This window comes from Chiloscyllium plagiosum, unplaced genomic scaffold (genome assembly GCF_037043375.1).
Source record: "Chiloscyllium plagiosum isolate Xiang-an unplaced genomic scaffold, Cpla_swu_hap1 HiC_scaffold_2, whole genome shotgun sequence".
NCBI lineage: Eukaryota > Metazoa > Chordata > Chondrichthyes > Orectolobiformes > Hemiscylliidae > Chiloscyllium > Chiloscyllium plagiosum.
This window is the reverse complement of record NW_028270140.1, coordinates 27,288,770-27,310,091: the sequence shown is the minus strand read 5'-3', so window position 1 is coordinate 27,310,091 and position 21,322 is coordinate 27,288,770. Positions and strand designations below refer to the sequence as shown.

General features: G+C 39.3%; 1 protein-coding gene across 3 annotated transcripts in view; it reads left to right on the top strand.

Annotated features, from left to right (window-relative positions):
• cntln (centlein, centrosomal protein) overlaps positions 1-21,322 on the top strand; it is a 470,872-nt gene that overhangs the window by 130,829 nt on the left and 318,721 nt on the right. For all 3 annotated transcript variants that reach the window (XM_087995387.1, XM_087995398.1, XM_087995382.1), the window contains exon 10: positions 2,872-3,042. In XM_087995387.1, coding sequence (XP_087851513.1) covers positions 2,872-3,042 — 171 coding nt within the window. The remainder of the gene's footprint in view (positions 1-2,871; positions 3,043-21,322) is intronic.

The window sequence follows — 21,322 nt, the reverse complement described above, 5'->3', positions numbered from 1 at the left end:
ATGAGGAAAAGCTAAAACACTCCCTCATCAGATAATTTGTAAATTACTTTACATGGCGGATGCCTAACTCTGTTGGTTTCAACTGCTGAAATTATAAATAATTGTAACAGATGTGGCAATATGGCTGGCCTCCAATAAATGAGACCCTTGATAATATAGCCGACCCTTTGACAGGCCAATTTAATAAAATGTGAACAAAATCTTCTTACTAATAATTTATCATCCTGTTTCCCTATTGGACAAACTTAATTACCCTAGCAGTTAACAAGGTCACACCCAGATGCCAACCTCTGCTACAGTTTTGATAATACAATCAGCAATTGAGGGGTGATGAAAGCTTTGTTGTTTTTTCATTACCTGGCGTCAGATAAGCACAGGTGGCTCAGCCTTACTCGTCAGTTCTTAATAATTATAGACTATTACGGAATGCATAGTTAGCACATTGAAGAGTGCACATTAGTGTTTTTTTTATATGACTGAGGTGCTAACTTATCAGGGAGCATATCCCATGTGACAACAAAACTTGTGCAATATTGTATTCTGCATTGGAAATGATATACAGTTTTGAGACAGTGTAGGACTTTAGTTTTGGTTGATTTCCTTTGATTTGACATTCCAAAAGTTAATGCATCCGTGATGCATTTAAGTAAAAAAAAGGTCATTGCTTGAAGTAGTGTGAGTGAACTTTGAGGAACATATGTCAGCACAGCTTGCTAAACACAACTATTGTATATTGGAGATTGGAATTTTGCAACAGTAGAACAGCTAATTCTTTCTTCACCCAGGATCCTTTTATTTGGTTTACCTTGAAATACTAGTTATATCTAGTGCATGTTTGCTATAGTCTTTGAAACAAATAAATGGATTGCTGGCTGCAGTTAAATATCTGAATAGTCCTTAGGGGTTTGGTTCCCCTTCTTTGACTATATTGGCTGCTTTGTCTGCACCATAAGCAAATTGTGACTTGTGCAGTGAGTGGAAGGAGACTGAAACTTTAATTGTTTGCAACTCTAAAACAAGTCCATCTGGAGTAGCAAAATAGATCCTTTCTTTTTATAGAGCAAACACCAATATACTGTACTTAAAAATATTTCGCTTGGTTCTTCAACCTGTGTTAATTTCATCAGGGACTAGTTGTGGGTGTTGCAATTGCATTTTACATATAAAAGCTGAAAATTAACATAGTTTTGAGACTTGTCAAATAAATTCAGAACTGTACATACAAACTGAAAAATTTGTAGAGTTGAAAATAACATTTTGAAAATTTAAGTTAATAAGCTGGATTGTTCTTCACAGCTTCACTGGGCATTTATCAGGATTTATATCAGAACAGATTTAGTTGGCTCATTATGAACTCGGAGGCTTTAAGTAGAGAAAAGGAAACAAGTGAGGGAAAATTGAAAAAGTTGGTTTGATTACTTTTCAGCAAAAGATTTATTTACAAATAGAATTATGGCATTTGTTGGTTTAGAATGTGTTGAATACAACTATAATATCATTGCCTCCGTGGCAACATTGATAATATTGATTGAAAGTGAAGATGATCTTGATGAGGCTGAAAATATCATTAAGAAATCTGGGTTTATACAATAGGTATTAAAATACAATTAAATACAAATAAATTTTTTTAAAAACTCAACTTGAAGATAAATAGCCAAGGAAAAGAAAGCTAGTATTGAACATTTTTTGACCACAGATTTAAACTAGTCATTCTACAGTCACTGAATCTACTAGTCTTCACTGTGGTAACGTCAGAACTTCAAAGGTTGATTTAGTTATTCACTATTTTATTTTGTGACTGGAAATCATGCACGTCCACAATGTGTGAAGATATTACATAAGAAATTCCAGATGCTATTCCTTGATGATTAGCAGTTCAAATTATCAAATGGTGAACAATCAAAAACATAAATGGCTGGAAAAACTCAGTAGGACTGGCAGCATCTAAGGAAAGATAACAGAGTTATTGTTTCAGGTCCACAGACCCTTCTTCGGAACTGGACATGAAACTTTATCTCTGTTTTCTCTCTACAGCTGCTGTCAGACTGCTGAGTTTTTCCAGCAATTTCTGTTTTTGTTTCTGATTTGCAGCATCTGCAGTTCTTTTGGTATTTCGTTTAAACAGTGAAGGGGTTTGGTCCACATAAAAAGTAATTAATGGATATTTTTGGGTTAGGGTATTCGGATTTATGCAATGAATATCTAAACTAATCATGATCCAATTGAACAGCAGAACAGAATTGAGGGACTGAATAGCCTCCCTTTAGTAATATTCCTCATGATCAACTTGAGGTTTCCCATGTGCTTTTAGAACTAAATTGGGTACATTTAGACATAAATATGAAAAAAAAGTCCTCATAAATACGCTGCATGCAGTGATTTATGTTTAATAATGGTTTAAGGGTTTCGGGTTTTCCTGTACTAACTTGGCTCACCAAATAAATACATGAATCAAAATATGTACTGCAGCTTCAGTTTTGGATATATCTGTTTTTTTTTCTTCTGTATTCCTCAAACATGAAAACATTTTTGTGAATGTATCAATTGGGCAGCAGTTTGCGAAGACCATAAATCTTCATTAAGAGTACAATATATTTTAAACCAATTGTTAAAAATATCTTGGGCTTTGTTATTTAAAAAAAACCTGCAACCAAGTTGATTTTCAAAGGAAACCTTTGAAACTACATGGTGAAATAGCTTTTGAATTTTTTTGCTTCACTCTACAGTTTGAATTGATTTGTATAATCTAATTTTGGCAGTAAATTGTATAATATCTCATGTCCTGTTTCTGTCTCTCTGTCTCCTGGTATGTATCCAAAGTGATTTGCATGGCCTGGTCAGTGAAATCCTTTTATTTTGTTCAACCATCAGATGCACCATAATTCCTCCAGTGATTTAGAGTACCTAGTTACGACTCAGAGGTCCGAAATAAAGTTATTGAAGGAGAACCTGAAAGAAACAAGTGGAAAATTAATGGAATGTGTTGCTGATGACAAACTGCTGAAGCTGACGTTTGGTACTAGAGAACGGAAAAGGCAGAAGGTATCCTTTATGTCACTGCGTTCGGCAGTGGTCTACTGAAACAGTATTCTAAAGTATAGTTTGTAGATCTCGGATTAAGGAAATTACTGTTTGTGACTAGCAGTGCGTGTATGTTACAAATGTAGACTTTTTTACTGCAATAATGTCCTTTGTGTCTGTTTCCATTGCTTGTCACAAAAAACAATAAGCCTGTGTGCATCATTATGTAAGGAAAGATTGCATAGGTTCTTTTTTTTTCCACATAAATTAAGACATCATTTTACTTGTTTGGTGAGGTCTGTATATTGTAACAATATGCATGAATTTTATGTTAGGAAAAGCTACTATTTTATCTACCGTTGAAGGACCGAGACTAATTATAATTTGACTTTGTCTATTATATTATCCATTGGGGGACAGTCATGCTTTCTGGGAATAATTAACTTATTTTACTCAACGGATTTGCCCTCGGTGTTTCAATGGTTACTTAGTGCAATGAAAAAGATTTCTTCCTGCTGTTTCTGTAATAAACATTTTATGTAATATTGTACATAATAGTATTGGAAGACATTGGCAATTGTTAATAGCTGGGAAAGAATAAGACATAGCTGAATAAGTGTCCTGTAATTTTGCATGACGTCTCAATTTATTCATTCAGTATTATGACTACTTGTAGTACAACCTTATTAAAGTAAGAATAATTGTGTTTATATAATCCGGCTAAACTCTTGAACACCTCTGTATACATGCAAGAGGGAGCTGGGGAATCCTAATTAAGAGTTCACTTCAACACTTGCATTTATATAGTGCCTTACAAGGTTGCTGGATGTCTCAGAATGCTTTGCATCTTGTGATGTATTTTCGAAGTGTTATAAAAATCTAGAAAACACAGGATCCAATTTCTGCGCATGTAAGCTGTCACAAGGAAGAAACGGATGAATCTTGGCCATGACCTTGCTCTTTTATGTGCACATAAGACAATGAGTGTGGTCTCAATTTAACATCTATTATGAAAAAAACCTGCATCTCCGACAGGGAGTGTTAGTTTCTAGCATTGAATTTGAATCCACAACCTTCTGACTCCAAAGCATGATTGATTGACACCAGTGTAGTTTTTTTTGTAGAAATTGTATTGCCAGATACCCATGTAAACAAAAAAATTCAGTCAGCAAGTACAAATATTAAACAGTTTGCTTAGATATAAATGCAAAAGAGAAAAGCTTAGGGTTCTTCTATAATTCAATGCTAAATTTTGTAATTACCCAAACCCTACTAGTAAATCAAGCTGAATTGTACATGCCAAGCTAGAAAAATATCCAGGATTTGGAGGCGCCAGTGTGGGGCTGGGGTGTACAAATTTAAACATCACACAACAACAGGTTATGGTCCATTGGCTTTATTTGGAGGCATTAGCACTCAGAGCACTGCTCCTTCTGTAGGGCAACCACCTGATGAAGGAGCAGCACTCCGAAAGCTAGTGCTTCCAAATAAACCTGTTGGACTATAACCTGATGTTGTGTGATTTTTAACTTAAAAAATGGTAAAAGCTGAATAGCTGTTTTAAAGAAAATTGATGCAGCCCCAGAAGCTGAGAATTCAATAACAATAACTCCAAGACATATGTAAACAAATGGTTACACGGCAGAAGGAAGGAACAATACAATGTATCTCGTTTAAATGGTTGCCAACCATGGCTGAGACCAATTGGTAACAGTTGATCTTGATTGTCATCAGTTGACTTCTCTCTAGTTGGGGACATACCGTGTTCATAGTACTCTGGTTGGCTAGTATTGGCTGGAAATGGATGTCACTGATTATTGTTAGCTTGGCTATTATTGCTGGTTGGAACTGACTGACACCATGTATTAAATGAAGTTCTTAGGATTTTATTTAATTGCTTACCATATATGATTTTAAGCTTTGTAATTTTGATGAAGTCAATACGTGAACAATGCCAGATGTGCCCTCAATGACTTAAGCCTGCACATTAGCTATGAGCTTGTGTATAGTTTGGAAAAACTCAAAGGAACCAAAAGAAACACATTGCTGAGTTTCACACTTTTACTGGGAATAAAATGGTGTCATGTGTGCAGTTCTGGGAACCACACTATAAGACAACAATGAACGCACAGGAAAGAGTACAGGGGCGACACGGTGGCACAGTGGTTAGCACTGCTGCCTCACAGCGCCAGAGACCTGGGTTCAATTCCCGCCTCAGGCGACTGACTGTGTGGAGTTTGCACATTCTCCCCGTGTCTGCGTGGGTTTCCTCCGGTGCTCCGGTTTCCTCCCACAGTCCAAAGATGTGCAGGCCAGGTGAATTGGCCATGCTAAATTGCCAATAGTGTTAGGTGAAGGGGTAAATGTAGGGTTCTGGTGGGATGCCCTTCGGTGGGTCGGTGTGGACTTGTTGGGCCGAAGGGCCTGTTTCCACACTGTAAGTAATCTAATCTAATCTAAAAAAAAGATGTTTAAAGAGTGGTTACAGGGATAAGAAACTTCAGTTATGTGGAAGATTGGCGACTTTGGGACCAGTCTCTGCGATGAGATGAATGGAATTTTCAAAATCAGGAGTGGTCTAGATAGAGTAGATAAGGAGAACTTGTTCCCCACTTGTAAAACGATCAAGAACTAGAGGACACACATTTAAAATAATTTGTGAATGTTGCAGATGTGGTGTGAGAAAAAGAATGTGGTGGGTCATGATCAGCTGAAGCATTCAGGAGGGTATTGGTTTGTTATTTGAATTGGTACATGGTATGGGGAAAAAAACGAGAATAGTGCTAACTTACAATGCTCATTTGGGGAGCCAGTTCTGATCTGATCTGATGGCCAAATGGTGTTTCTGGCACTATGGTTCTGATAAATGAACCAAACATAATAAAAAAACCCTCAAAATGTGAATGCACAAACTTAATGATTCATGAATGCCCTTGGAAATCAAATAAATAAACAACTTTGTTCACAAAATCTGCTTTCAACCCAATTCATCTCCAGAAAATATTAATTATTGTTGAGATCTTGTGTCTATATTGGATAAATGGTGTTTTCTTTGTCTTTTATCACCCTGGATACTGATAGTGGACAAGCATGGTGGCAGGTACAGTGGAGAAAAAAATTAAGCAAGGTTTCACTGAATTTGTTCAGCAAAGCAAAAAACCTTCCAATCAAATTTCAGGAAAATCTCAATTGAGCCTGAGTAAATCAACATGAAATTTGTCTAATAAATTAACTACTCTGAATAGATTTTCACTTTATATTTTTCCACAAATTCCTACAAAGGAAATGCAAATACATAAACATAAATTCCTTAACATGTAACTATATACCTGTAGAGCCATATAGATGGTTCATCATAATAAAGAAATTGAGAGAGTAAAATTCCAAAACAGCGGCACAGTGGCTCAGTGGTTAGCATTGCTGCCTCATGGCGCCAGGACCCAGATTTGATTCCAGACTTGTCTGTGTGGAGTTTGCACATTCTGCCTGTGTCTGTGTGGTTTTCCTCTGGGTGCTCCAGTTTCCTTCCACAGTCCAAAGATGTACAGGTTAAGTGGATTGGCCATGCTAAATTGCCCACAGTATCTGGGAATGTACAGGCTAGGTGGGTTAGCCATGGGAAATACAGAGTTACAGGGATAGAGTCGGAGAATAGGTCTGTATGGTTTGGTATAGACTCAATGGGCTGAATGGCCTGCTTCCACACTGTAAGGATTCTATTCCCACACCAGCAAATTGTAATCACACAGCCTTCTGCCCAATAAGTCTAGGCAAATGTTTGTAATTAACATGCACCTGTATATCTGTTGAACCTTATGCATGGTGAATTGTGATTTGAAATCTTTCTCTCATTGCCTCCAGGAGCAGATTAACTAATGATGAAACTAATTGTGTTCACCATCTTTTATGTGCAAGTGATACAGCAGTTTTAGTGCATGGGACAGTTACGTGACTAAAAGCAGAAATCAAACGTTCGCCATCTAAGATGTATTGCTGTGCAAAAATGGCATCTCACTATCAATCTTACCATTAAATTGCATTGAATGGTGCAAGGTTTCTCTGTATATTTTCTTTCCTTCAATCTTTCATTGGCTGTTGGTGTCACTGGCAGGATTTGTTTCTACTTATTAATTGCCCTAATGACTGGGCCATTTCAGAGGGCAGTTAGGAGTCTCATGTAGGCCAGACCAGTTAAGGTTGGCAAATTCATTTCATTGAAGGATATAAATGAACCAGATAGGTTTTTATAGCAATCAATGATAAGTTTCATGGTTATTATTATTGAAACTAGCTTTATGTTCCAGATCTCTTAATTGAATTCAAATTCCATCAGCTGTCGAGGTGGAATTTGAACACATATCCCCAGAGTATGAGTGAGTGCTTCTGGTTTACTAATGCAATGACATATCACCCCTCTCATCACACGCAGTCGATGTGAACTAAACTGGCCACAGAAAGTTAAGTCTTGTTTGTTCTTCATTGCCCTTTTAATGATATGATGGGCATTAAGAATTACTGGTCATCCTCTCTGGTATTGTAAGTTAACTATTGCAAGCAAGAAGTCTTATTCCTTCAGGTTTTAATTATTGGAGTTTTTAATAATGCAAATGTTAATGTTTAAATTTATATATTTGCATATATATGCATTTTTATATTTACTTAATTTATTTTCTCTTCCTCATTCTTTTCTCCATTTTATTTTGTTGAATACTGAATATTGAATGCATCCTAATAAAATCCGAAATAACTGTGGATACTGTAAATCAGAAACAAAAATAGAAATTGCTGGAATACCTCAGAAGGATCATTGGACCCAGAATGTTAACTTTGATTTCTCTCCACAAATGCAACGAGACCTGCTGAGCTTTTCTGGCAATTTCTGTTTTTGTTATTGAATTCACCCCGTCTAATTTAAACTTGTATTGTTTATTTTACCTTGCTTCATTCTGACTGGTTACTTTGGCACTTTGGTGCTTGCTCTATTTACTGATTAGCCAAATACTTTGTTTCATACGTTGCAATGCTGGTAGCTCAATGTTTTGAAAAGTTAACTTAAAATAAATTAAAAACCTGATTGTGGCAGGGTAAGCCTAATGAAAGCTACAATGTAGATGCCTCACCCCAGCAAAATCTGGACTACATTTTATGGTGCTTATTTATTTATATATGACAAAATCCTTACATATTGTTCTGCACCTCAGATTAATTGTGCTTGTCTGGGTGTTTCTTTTAAAACTTGATGTATCATGCATTTAAGACAAAACATTTGGCTTGGTGCAATGATACATTTGTTAGAAAAATAATTCATTGTATTATGGATGACCTGTAAATTTTACAAAATTAGGAAACAAACCAGAATTGTTTCCAACTGCGTTTGTTTCCATGCTTTCTTTTACTTGAGATATAGCAGACCTCATAAAACTACTTGATTCATTGTCCCGGGATTTGCAATAGGTGGGAATGGGCTGCTGTGATTATGAATGGTCAAATAGAGTAGTCTTAGAAGTATAATGTGTGCTTTTTTTTGGGGTGGGGATTAGTGCGTTAACAGAGTAAAATTTAAAGGACAATGCTAGGTGGTGTATGGTGATTACCTAACTACTGGAGCATCATAAATGGCTTGATTCTGATCTATCCATTGTCTACATGCACAAGCAGGGATCACTGGATTGCAATTAGGAGCATAAATCCTGCCAGTTTTTTCTTGATCTCTTACCAGTAAAAATGCTGAGGTTAGTTTTTCATCTTTTTACTGTAATACAGCATGATCTAAACCAGGGATGTTCCTGCTTTTATTACATTGTACTATGTTGCTAATTCATCAAGGAAACCAGAGAGAATTATTTCTGCATAAATTTTAATTTCTGCCTTCATAATATTTCACCAGTGAAATTTGATTTGGATTCAAAACTGATTTGAAATGCAGGAAGACTTTTTATTTGACTGATAATGACCATTATGTTCTACCAAGTCTCAACATTGCATTATATAAATCTTACAAGAAGGTCCTAATGCTTGAAGAACAATTACAGCTACGATGCCTATAGTGTTGTCAAATGTATAAATCACCTCTTTTCAGATACAATTCCATGAAGGAAACTTAATAAACATAGGAGAGAGAGAGATACTGAGATAAGAAGTGAGAAACAGAAAAGATACGCTAGACTTGTTTGCAAGCCTGTTTAGACCAGGGACTTTTTTTGTTTTAAAGCCCCCTGCACACTAGAATTATGTATATTTCATGGACCCTCTCTAACATAGCAACATAGTGTTTTTGACTATATTAGAAATTCACTAGCAATTAAGTTTATTTATTTTTCATAATGTGAAACTTGTTGCCTTCAATAAACAAAGTTCCTGAAAGGAGGTGGAGATATGTGCAACATCTGCAAGTGAAATCCATGCTGAATTTTCATCCTGCTTCAAGTTGGGTTAGGATTGGATCACTGGATATGACAGTGTGTTGATTAGACTGATGATATTGACAACCACACCAGACCTCATTTCTCCAGTTGTCGGTTATTATGACTGGAGTGAAATGAGCCTGCTGAGACTTGATGACACCTCCTTGACAATACAATTCCTTAATGTTAGCCATGACACTCTGGTGCTAAATGATAGTTTCTGGTTCTTCTTGTCAGTGTGGAGCTGAGCACTAAAATGAAGTGCTGCTAGCGTAGATTGTTGACTAAGGGCTTAGCAATAAAAGACTTTACCTGGATACTGTAATCATTGGTGATCCATATACTTTTTTTAAATTACAGAGACAAGGAGTTTTGGGAGAAGCCTCTGAAAAATCTGCTTGTGGGCCACAGATTTCTGGTTGAGAACTTCTGGGTTGGATCACTTACAATACTGTGCACAAATCTGGTTTCCATATTATAAAAAGGATGTGAAGGTACAAGATAGGTGAGAAAAAAGATTTTAAAAGTGATGCCAGAACTGAGAGGTTATAGCTATCACTAATATTGTTGAAGAGGTGCGTGAGTGAGATATACAAGAGTCATTTCATCTCTTGTGAATCAAAATTTAGAGGCTATAAATGTAAGACAAATACTTATAAATCCAACAAGGAATTCAGGAGAAACATCTTCACCCAAAGAGCAGTGGGACCACATGAAGTGATGAGGTCCCTGGCATACATTTAATGGGAGTACAAGAGGAAAGAGATGAGAAGGAAGAAAAATAATAATGCGCTAATTATGTGAGATGACATGAAGGATGCTCGAGTATAAGCAACAGCACAGACCAATTGGGCCATATGGTTTCTGTCAGTGCTGTAAGTTTTATGTGATTATCCAAAAAAATTTAATTTACACAGCATCTTTAATGAAGTAAGGTCACAGCAGTTCAGAAGAGCAGTATATTAAAAAAAAGGACACTGAATCATACAAGATGTCCAGGCTGAAGGACTGGAAGCTTGGCAAAAAAACTTGTTTTTATGTAAATAGTAAAGGAAGAAAATGTGAGAGAGGTCTGGGGAGGAATTCCAGAGTTTGGAGCCCAGGCAGCTGAAGACATGGTTGCAGTTGTAGTGGAATGAAAATTGAGGATGTTCACGAGGCCAGGTTAGGAGGACTTGTAGAACAGGAAAAGATTATGGAGACAAGGAGGGAGGAGGCCATGAAAAGATTTAAAAATGGTGGCACTTTTGAAACAGAGGCATTGCTTCAGTGTAGGTCAGTGATTACAGGAGTTCTTTTATTAAGTAATTTTAATTGTTTTCTTCACTTAATATTTTGTTAGGTCTTTTTGTGCTAATCGCCATCCTCAACTTAGAGGGGTGACAATTTGCTTCCAGGCTTCTCTAAGTTATACCATGGAATTGGTCACGGTGAGGAGGTTGTATGTTCCATTCTATTAAGCATCTTAAAGTGAATGAATCTGATAAAAGAAGACATTAAGACAGTTTTGTACTAAAGGATTGGTTATTACCAATGGAACTAAGCACAACAAAATACTCAAAATTATTAGAAGTGGCTAGGAAATATTTGATGTGTAATTTGATGTCAGACATTTGTAGCAAAATATAATTTCTGTTAATTCAGTTGGTCATGGCTACACTTCATTGTGCTTGATCTTTTAATATGAGGTTGACCTTTGATGGTTAGGTGACATTCTCTTTGCTGTATTTAGTTATTCTATTGTTAAGAAATGAGCGCAATTGTGAAGGATGTGTTCAAGGTGGTTTTCCCTTTTTTGCAACTCATTATTAAAAAGACCAATTTTACTGTTTGATACATATGAGCAGCTATACAGCCAGTTGGTGAAAGCCAAACCTTTTCCAAATCAGTCTACAATAACAGAACTACATAACAATTGGATTGTCAACTAAGCTTCTCTTTTGATAGTTAGCTTTACTGCTCACTACAGAACCTCATTTTACATTTCCGAGAGAAAGTCATGTGTTATCATAGATACTGTGATGCAAGAAAACAAGTGATGCATGTTAACATTTTTAAATACTTTACCAGTCCTAATTAAAATATAGTACAGCTGCCACCTACATTTTGTCAAAACTGTTTTCACAATGAATAGCTTCTGCACCGTGGGCGGCACGGTGGCACAGTGGTTAGCACTGCTGCCTCACAGCGCCAGAGACCCGGGTTCAATTCCCGCCTCAGGCGACTGACTGTGTGGAGTTTGCACGTTCTCCCCGTCTCTGCGTGGGTTTCCTCCGGGTGCTCCGGTTTCCTCCCACAGTCCAAAGATGTGCAGGGTCAGGTGAATTGGCCATACTAAATTGCCCGTAGTGTTAGATAAGGGGTAAATGTAGGGGTATGGGTGGGTTTCGCTTCGGCGGGTCGGTGTGGACTTGTTGGGTCGAAGGGCCTGGTTCCACACTGTAATCTAATCTAATCTAATATCTTGGCATTAAAACTCTTCATTGAATCTGCAAAGGGCCCATTTATCACCTTGTATACTTCTAACAAATAGAGATTATTATTTAATTGACTTTGGTTTGGAGGGATCTACTTACAGCATCGTTGTATTCTCATGCTCAAAAGCCTGGCATTTGTGTTATTGGGTGTTCATCACGCTTTCTTTATCTAAAACAATTGATTTCAGATAATTCATCCTTCTGCATGCTATAGATTTAGAAGATACCAAGACTCAAATTAATTTACTGACATCTGACCGTAATTTAATATTTTGATAAGGTAGCACAGACTCTTCTGAAGTAGAAATAACAATTTCAATCTAGTACTTGACAGTTATTCTGATTTAGTGGATACCCTCACTCTCACTTCCAGTCCCCACTCATTGCTTTTTGTGTCTTCCCATACAGTGAACAATCTCATGTTTGTGGAGAGAGCAGCTTGCTCCTAGCTAATGCCTGTGTTCAAATGATTGTAAAATCTGTGAAAGAAGTCCAATGTTGGTTAATCAATAGTTTTCCATTTCAGAGAGCAACAAAGTGTAGCTTCTGTTTGCATCTTTCTTAACAGCTTGTTCAAGGCCGGAGACTTATAACTTTTAGTCATGGTATATCAGACACTTGGAATGTTATTGCAGAGAGTGCATGCTATGGGACAGCTGTCTCATGTTTAGGATCAAATTGCTTGTCTCAAATATGTTTATCTCAGGATGATTCTTCCCATATTTTGGCTAAGTGTCAATTTGGTAGCATTTCAATCCTGGCAACATTCTTCACACAGCTCACTGTTGCTCATCGTACTAATTATGCACCTTGCCTCCATAGCATAATTTTCGCATGATATTGCACTTTGCAGAGGCAGAAGTATTCACTGGTGCTTGGATCTTCTATTGTTCATGCAATGGGCACCAAATTTGGACGCCAGCCAGGAAACATTTGAAACTCGAGGCCTTCCTGTTTTTGTATGCGATTTGAAATCACATGGCTGAGAAAGGCAAACTGGTATCCTGCTTCCCCAGCAGGGACCTAGACTTCCTAGTGGATGAGGTGTTGGAGAAGATGTTCATTCACTTTCTCAGTACTGTGCCAGAGGAGATCATCACACCAGACATGACTAACTTGGTCTGAAGCAGCATTGTAAACACTGGAAATTTTATTCTCCCTTGACTGAACTGGGGAATGGACTATCTTAAAACCAAGGACTATGGAAGAGATTGCTGTGCATTTTAAAAGCAAGCTACTAAAACTCATTTTAAGTAGCATTTACGCTGCTGCTTTGTTCAGTCAGTTGTTTCCTCTAGCTAGGATTTGTTTATTTGTAATAAATAGCAAACCTTGTTAAGTAGAGAAACCTGGTCTGTGATTTTTGCATACCTGGGTGAAAACAGACAGGTAAGTTCGAGACATTTTGTGTACTATGATAAAATCTTGCATTTTTGTGATGATTCTGGGAATAGTGTGACTTGATTTCCAGAATACCATCCCAGTGAGATTACCACTCAGATCACTTCAAAGTCCATTGTGCATAAGAATTTTCAGCAATGCAGTAAGAATGGAGAAGATGGTAAAAGAGGGGGAGGTGTGGCATTGTTAGTCAAGGACGGTATTGGCGAGTTTTGAGAAGATTAGTAGCTCAGGTTGAGGTTCTGGATTTAGGCTTGTTCGCTGAGCTGGAAGGTTCATTTCCAGACGTTTTCTCACCCTACTAGGTAACATCTTCAATGGGCCTCTGGGCGAAGCACAGTTGATAATTCCTGCTTTCTATTTATACATACATCACAAGGACAGACGTTTGAGGACTCATCCATTGAAGGTAGTATGGGCTGAGGTTAGAAACAGGAAAGGAGAGGTCACCCTGTTGGGAGTTTTCTATAGGCCTCTGAATAATTCCAGCGATGTAGAGGATTGCAAAGATTATTCTGGATAGGAGCAAGAGTAACAGGGTAGTTATGATGGGGGACTTTAACTATAGTTTGAGTACTTTAGATGGGTCAGTTTTTGTCCAGTGTGTGCAGGAGGGTTTCCTGACATAGTATGTAGACAGACCAGCAAGAGGCGAGACCACATTAGATTTTCTAATGGGTAATGAACCTGGCCAGGTGTTTGATTTGGAGGTAGGTGAGCACTTTGGTGATTAGATTAGATTCCCTAGTGCCCAACAAGTCCACACCAACCCTCCGAAGAGCAACGCACCCAGACCCATTTACCCCTGACTAATGTACCTAACACTATGGGCAATTTAGCATGGCAAATTCACCTAACCTGTGCATCTTTGGATTGTGGGAGGAAACTGGAGCACCCAGAGGAAACCCATGCAGACTTGGGGAGAATGTGCAAACTTCACACTGACAGTCACCCAAAGTGGGAATCAAACCCAGGTCCCTGGCGCTGTGAGGCAGCAGTGCTAACCCCTGAACCACCATGCCGCCCCTACTTTCGCGATGGAAAGGGATAGGTATATACCGCAGGGCAAGAGTTATAACTGGGGGAAAGGCAATTATGATGCAATTAGGCAAGATTTAGGATGCATACGATGGGGAAGGAAACTGCAGGGGATGGACACAATTGAAATGTGGAGCATGTTCAAGGAACAGCTTCTGTATGTCAATGATAAGTATGTACCTCTCAGAGAGAGAAGAAGTGATCGAGTGAGAGTGCCGTGGTTTACTAATGAAACTGAATCTCTTGTCAAGAGGAAGAAGAAGGCTTATGTTAGGATGAGACATGAAGGCTCAGTTCGGGCGATTAAGAGTTACAAGCTAGCCAGAAAAGACCTAAAGAGTAAATTAAGAGCCAGGACGGGACATGAGAAGTCGTTAGCAGATAGGATCAAGGAAAATCCTAAAGTTTTCTATAGATATATCAGGAATAAAAGAATGACTAGAGTAAGATTAGGGTCAGTTAAGGACAGTAGCGGGAAATTGTGTGTGGAGTCTGAGGAGATAGGAAAAGTGCTAAATGAATATTTTTTGTCTGTGTTCACATTGGAAAATGACAACATTGTCAAGGAGAATACTGAAATACAGGCTACTAGACTAGATGGGATTGAAGTTCACAAGGAGGATGTGTTAGCAATTCTGGAAAGTGTGAAAATATGTAAGTCCCCTGCACTGGATGGGATTTATCCTAGGGTTCTCTGAGAAGCCAGGGAGGTGATTGCAGAGCCTTTAGCCTTGATCTTTATGTCATCATTGTCTACAGGAATGGTGCCAAAAGACTGGAAGATAGCAAATGTTGTCCCCTTGTTCAAGAAGGGGAGTAGAGAAAACCCTGGTAATTATAGAATAGTGTGCTTTACTTTGGTTGTGGGCAAAGTGTTGGAAAAGGTTATAAGAGACATAATTTATAATCATCTAGAAAGGAATAAGTTGATTAGGGACAGTCAACATGGTTTTGTGAAGGGTAGGTCATGCCTCACAAACCTTATTGAGTTCTTTGAGAAGATAACCAAACAAGGTCATGATGGTGAAGCCATTAATGGTGTGTATATGGATTTCAGTAAGGCGTTTGATAAGGTTCCCCACGGGAGGCTATTGCAGAAAATACAAAGGCATGGGATTGAGGGTGATTTAGTGATTTGGATCAGAAATTTGCTCGCTAAAAGAAAACAGAGAATGGTGGTTGATGAGAAATGTTCATCCTGGTGTTCAGTTACTAGTGGTTTACCACAAGTATCTGTTTTGGGTCCACTGCTGTTTGTCATTTTTGTAAATGACCTGGATGAGGGCGTAGAAGGATGCGTTAGTAAATTTGCGGATGACACTAAGGTCGGTGGATTTGTGGACAGTGTGGAAGGATGTTGTAGGTTTTAGAGGGACATAGATAAGCTGCAGAGCTGGGCTGAGAGGTGGCAAATGGAGTTTAATGTGGAAAAGTGTGAGGTGATTCACTTTGGAAGGAGCGACAATAATAAAGAGTACTGAGCTAATGGTAAGATTCTTGATAGTGTAAATGAGCAGAGAGATCTCGGTGTCCATGTACATTGATCCCTGAATGTTGCCATCCAGGTTGATAGGTTGTTAAGAAGGCATACAGAGTGTTAGCTTTTATTGGTAGAGGGATTGAGTTTTCAGAGCCACAAGGTCATGTTGCTGTTATACAAAGCGGTGGTGCGGCCGCACTTGGAATGTTGTGTACAGTTCTGGTAACCGCATTAGAGGAAGGATGTGGAAGCTTTGGAAAGGGTTCAGAGGCGATTTACTATGATATTGCCTGTAATGGAGGGAAGGTCTTATGAGGAAAGGCTGAGGGACTTGAGACTGTTTTTGTTAGAGAGAAGAAGGCTGAGAGGTGACTTAATTGAGACATATAAGATAGTCAGAGGGTGAGAAAGGGTGGACAGTGAGAGCCTTTTTCCTCGGATGGTGATGGCTGGCACAAGAGGACATAGCTTTAAATTGAGGGATAACAGATATAGGACAGATGTCAAAGGTAGGTTCTTTACTCAGAGAGTAGTAAGAGTGTGGAACACCATGCCTGCAACTGTAGTAGACTTGCCAACTTTATGGGCATTTAAATGGTCATTGGATAAATGTATAGATGAAAATGGAATAGTGTAGGATAGATAGGCTTCAGATTGGTTCCACAGGCCGGTGCAACTTTGAGGGCTGAAGGGCCTAAACTGCGCGATCGTGTTTTATGTTCTAATGCTACAAGAAGGCTAAGTATCTACTCTCTGCTAATTCTCACACACTCCCACCAAGGCTCATGGTCTACCACTTTCTATGTTGCAGGCAGTAACTTCCTTCATTTCTTGCCCTCAGCATTTCCATTCACTTGCTTGGGATTTCACTCCACCACTACTCACAGCTGTGCCAGCAACACACATTGTTTATTGCAGGCGAATATAGCCAACAAGAAGGTTGAAAGGGCCTGTGTGCTTGACAGGGTGACCAATGTTTGTTTCCTCACTCGATGTAAGGAGAAAATCCTTGAGCTTGTGGGAAAAGATTGTGACAGCTTGGAGATGCTGAGACCTCTATATCCTAGCCAACAATAAGATTTATTGTGTTGTGTTGTGCTGCTCTCCCATTATGATCACTGAGAATGTACTTTTAAGAAACTCAAACTTTCACCCCCTTGCACAATTTGATCCCTTTCTTGCTCAGTTGCATCCACACAGCATCCAGCCACAAAAGACCAGCCCTTCCAGATATCAGTTCCTGTTCCATCTTTGAGGAAGGGGACACAGATGTCTTCAAGGATGAACTGCCAAGACTGTCTTCTGCACCCTCCACCAGCTAAGAAACTTTCACTTTGGAGTGAACTTTTCCTGGATGAAAGTTGAGAGCACATTTTGGTGAGCATGTCACTGCCTTGTTTTTGCAGCAGGCCAAATGAGAAAGGCCCTACGTTACTGAGACTCAGAGGACTGCCAGAGACCTGGCATCTACTTATCCCAAGCCAAAAGAGGATCTGCATGGTGTCACCTATTAATATTCTCGTGAGAATGCACAAAAATACAGGAGTGGCAGGCAGGTTTGTTAGAGACATGCTGTAAACTGCATATAAGGTTGGAAGAATCCACCAGCATTATCATTACCTTGCTGGCTCTGGCTTGTAGACATCTGTCTAGTTCCACGGTCAAGTTAGCAGCTTTCTGCTAGGCTAGTGAAATGCTCAGTGGATGCTGGAGTTGCATGCAGACCTGCACTGCATTGCTTTCGTAAAAGTGGAATGAGGAATCTTGACCTCTCTCCAGATATCTCTTTTAAGGAGATTGGGTGGTGCCATCAGGCATCCACATGGAGGAGGAGCCACCGACAAGTTCCCTGGAAATTTTGTTTCAGGGCACTTCAGAGTTGCCTAATTATTCCACCTCTGCTTTGTCTGCAACCTCCTACCTTGTTGAAGTTGGTGTTGAGGAGGGTGAGCCAACACCTGGGCAAGACATTCTCAGAATACCTATGTCTTCCATCAGCCCTGCTGCACAAATCTTCAAGGCCAACAGGCCCCATTTGAGGGCAAGCTCCCTCCATTCCAGCTGTGGATCTCGGGAATTACAGCTAGATGTAGTGAAAGGACAAGGATAAAGGAAACATTCTGAGAGCAGACAGGTGGCACGGGTGACACTTAATTGTAAATAGAATATCACCTTTGTAAATATATTGGCACTTGAAATCATTGACTGTCATTTCAGCTGCAGCCACATGAATGAAGTTACAGAAGCTACATAAGTACCATTGTTCAAAGTCCTTCTTAACAAGTGGCTTGATAGCAGCTTTGAAATAGAAGGTGTCGCTGAACTCCAGAGTACAGGACTGAAGTGCTGAACTATATAATCAGTAAGTCTGTTGTGCCATGATGGTGTGCTTTGCCAAATCTGACTTCTGTGGATAGAGGGTGCAGGCGACAGCTACCAGTGAAGTGCACTCTGAGACATTGGAGAATACTGTCAACATGGAGACCCAGAGGAGAGGCCTGGTGAGCTGCAGCCACAAGGTAATTGCTCTGACTTTCCAGCTAGGAATTGGAACTGACTAGTTTGTTATGGTGCCTGGGTGTAGAGCAATCTGCATAGATGTGAAACAAGTTAGGTCACAATGAGATACTAATACATGGAAATAGGATCTTTGCCATCTCGCCATTGAAACCTTAAGTGGAAAACCAGACATTTGTTTTTTAATGTTGAGAGTTTTATTTTTTCAGTTTTGTTGTATTCTTGATATTGTCCATATCATTCAGATGCTGGGAAAATTTTGCCTTATTTTATTTTGTTACTGCCCTAATCACTGAAGCCTAGCTATTTATTGTGAACCACGTGTTTTTCATGGTTAAATTTTGTTTGATAGTGAAGACAGTTCCGTGGAGATTCATAATGGCAGATTACTTCATAGACAAACATACATTTTAGCCTTTAGAATATTTTAACATTGGCCATTATGAATGCAAAATATTGTTTATCCTATCTACTCATAACTCTAAGTGAAAGTTATTTTTCACTTCCATGGGTGGGTAAAAACCATGGGAAGACAGAATCTGGCTGTAAAGTTATTGAGCTTGATGTTGAGTCCCAGAGACTGCAAGGTCCCCAAATGGAAAATGAGATGTTGTACTTTGAGATAGCGTTGAGCCTCCCTGGAACACTGCAGCAGGCCTTCAACAAAAATATTAGCTATGGAACATGATAGCGTGGTGAAATGGCAAGAAATTGGATGCTCTGCGTCATTTTGTGAACAGAATGTAGGTGTTCTGCAAAGCTGTCACACAGTCTGTGTTTTCTCTCCCAAATGTCATAGAGCCATACAGCACCAAAATAGATCCTTTGGTCCAACTGGCCATGACAACCAGGTTTCCCAAACTAGTCCCATTTGCCTGCATTTGGCACACATCCCTCTAAACCTCCACTATTCATTGCCTGTCCAAATTTTAAAAAATGTTGTAACTGTACCTGTATCTACCACTTCTTCTGGCATTTTATTCCACATATGAACCACCCTCTGTATGGAATAAGTTGCCCTTCAGGTCCCTGTTAAATCTTTCCCCTCTCTTAAAACTACACCCTCTTGTTTTGAATTCCCCTACCCTAGGGAAAAGACCCTTGGGTATTCAAAGAACAAAGAAAGAACAGCACAGCACAGGAGCAGGCCCTTTGGCCCTCCAAACTGGCATATTTTGCCCTTCCATATTAAAACTGTCTTCACTTACAAGATCATATCTCTATATTCCCTTCCTATTCATGTATTTGTCCAGGTGCTTCTTGAATGCTGCTATTGTGTCTGCTTCCACACCTCCTCTGGCAACGCATTCCAGACACTCACCACTCTTTATCTGAAATACTTGCCTCGCATATCTCTTTCAATCTTACCCCCTCACACCTTGAACCTGTGTCCCCTAGTAATTGACCTTTCCACCCTACTTCCATTTGCCACTCTATCTATGCCATTCACAATCTTATAAACTTCTGCTAGGTCGCCCCCTCAATGTCATGCTTTCCTGTGAAAACAAACCCAGTCGATCCAACGTTTCTTCATAGCTAAAACCCCCCACACCGGGAAACATTCTGGTGAACCTTATCTGTACCATTTGCAAAGCATTCACATCCTTCTGATAGTGTGGTGACCAGAACTGTCCACAATATTCCAAAGTGTGGTCTAACTAAAGTTCTATAAACCTGCAGCGTAACTTGTCTATCCTTAAACTCAATGCCTCTTTCAATGAAGGCAAGAATGTCATAGGTCTTCTTTACTACCTTATCTTCCTGCGCTGCCACCTTCAGTGATCTGTGGACCTGTACACCAGATCCCTCTGCCTATCAATGTTCCGAAGGCTTCTGCCATTCACTGTATAATTTCCATACTACATCACCTTTCATTTGTCTGGATTAAACTTCATCTGCCACTTTTCTGCCCTTGCCTCTAACTGATCTATATCCTGCTGTATCCTTTAACAATCTTCCTTACTATCTGCAACTCCTCCAATCTTTGTATCATCTGCAAACTTACTAATTAGCCGAGTCACGTTTTCGTCCAAATCACTTATTCACTTTGTCTCTGCCCTTCACCTGATTTTATAAATCTCTATAAGGTCACCCCTCAACTTCCTACACTGCAAGGAAAAAAGTCCCAGCCTATCCAGCCTCTCCTTATGACTTAAGCTCTCTAGTCCTGGTAACATCTTTGTAAATCTCTTCTGCATCCTTTCCAATTTAATAATATCCTTCCAAAAGCAGGGTGACCAAAACTATATGCGGCATTCCAAAAAATGCCCTCAAAGTGTCCTGTACAGCCACAACATAACGTCCTATCTCCTGTGCACACTACTCTCATCAATGAAGACAAGCATGCCAAATGCCTTTTTCACCACCCTGTCTACAAGGAACTATGTACCTGAACTCAATGTGCAGTTTTACTGGAGAAATCAGATTGGTAATGAATCACAACAAAAGTGGAATACCTTGCCCACTAGCGAACAGGCAATTCTGGATTTAGTGTTATGCAATGAGGCAGACTTGATAAGGGAGCTTAAGGTGAAGGAACCCTTAGGAGACAGTGACCATAATATGTTAGAATTTAGGCTGCAATCTGAGAGGGAGAAGGAAAGGGAATCGGCTGTAACGGTATTATAGTTGAATAAAGGCAACAACAGAAGCACGAGGGAGGAGCTGACCAGTATTGACTCGAAAGCAGGAAAGGCGGTGGAACAGCAATGGCAGGAGTTTCTGGGAGTAATTCGAGAGATACAGCAAAATTTATCCCGAGGGAAAAGGAGCATACTAAAGGGAAGATGAGGCAATGAAGGCTGACCAGGGAAGTCGGGACAACATAAAAGCAAAAAAGAAAGCATATAATGTAGCAAAGGGCAGTGAGAAGCCAGAGGATTGGGAAACCTACAAAGACCAACAGAGGACAACAGAGAAAGAAATAAGAAGGGAGAATATTAAATATGAGGTTAAGCTAGCTATTAATGTGAGGAAAGATTGCA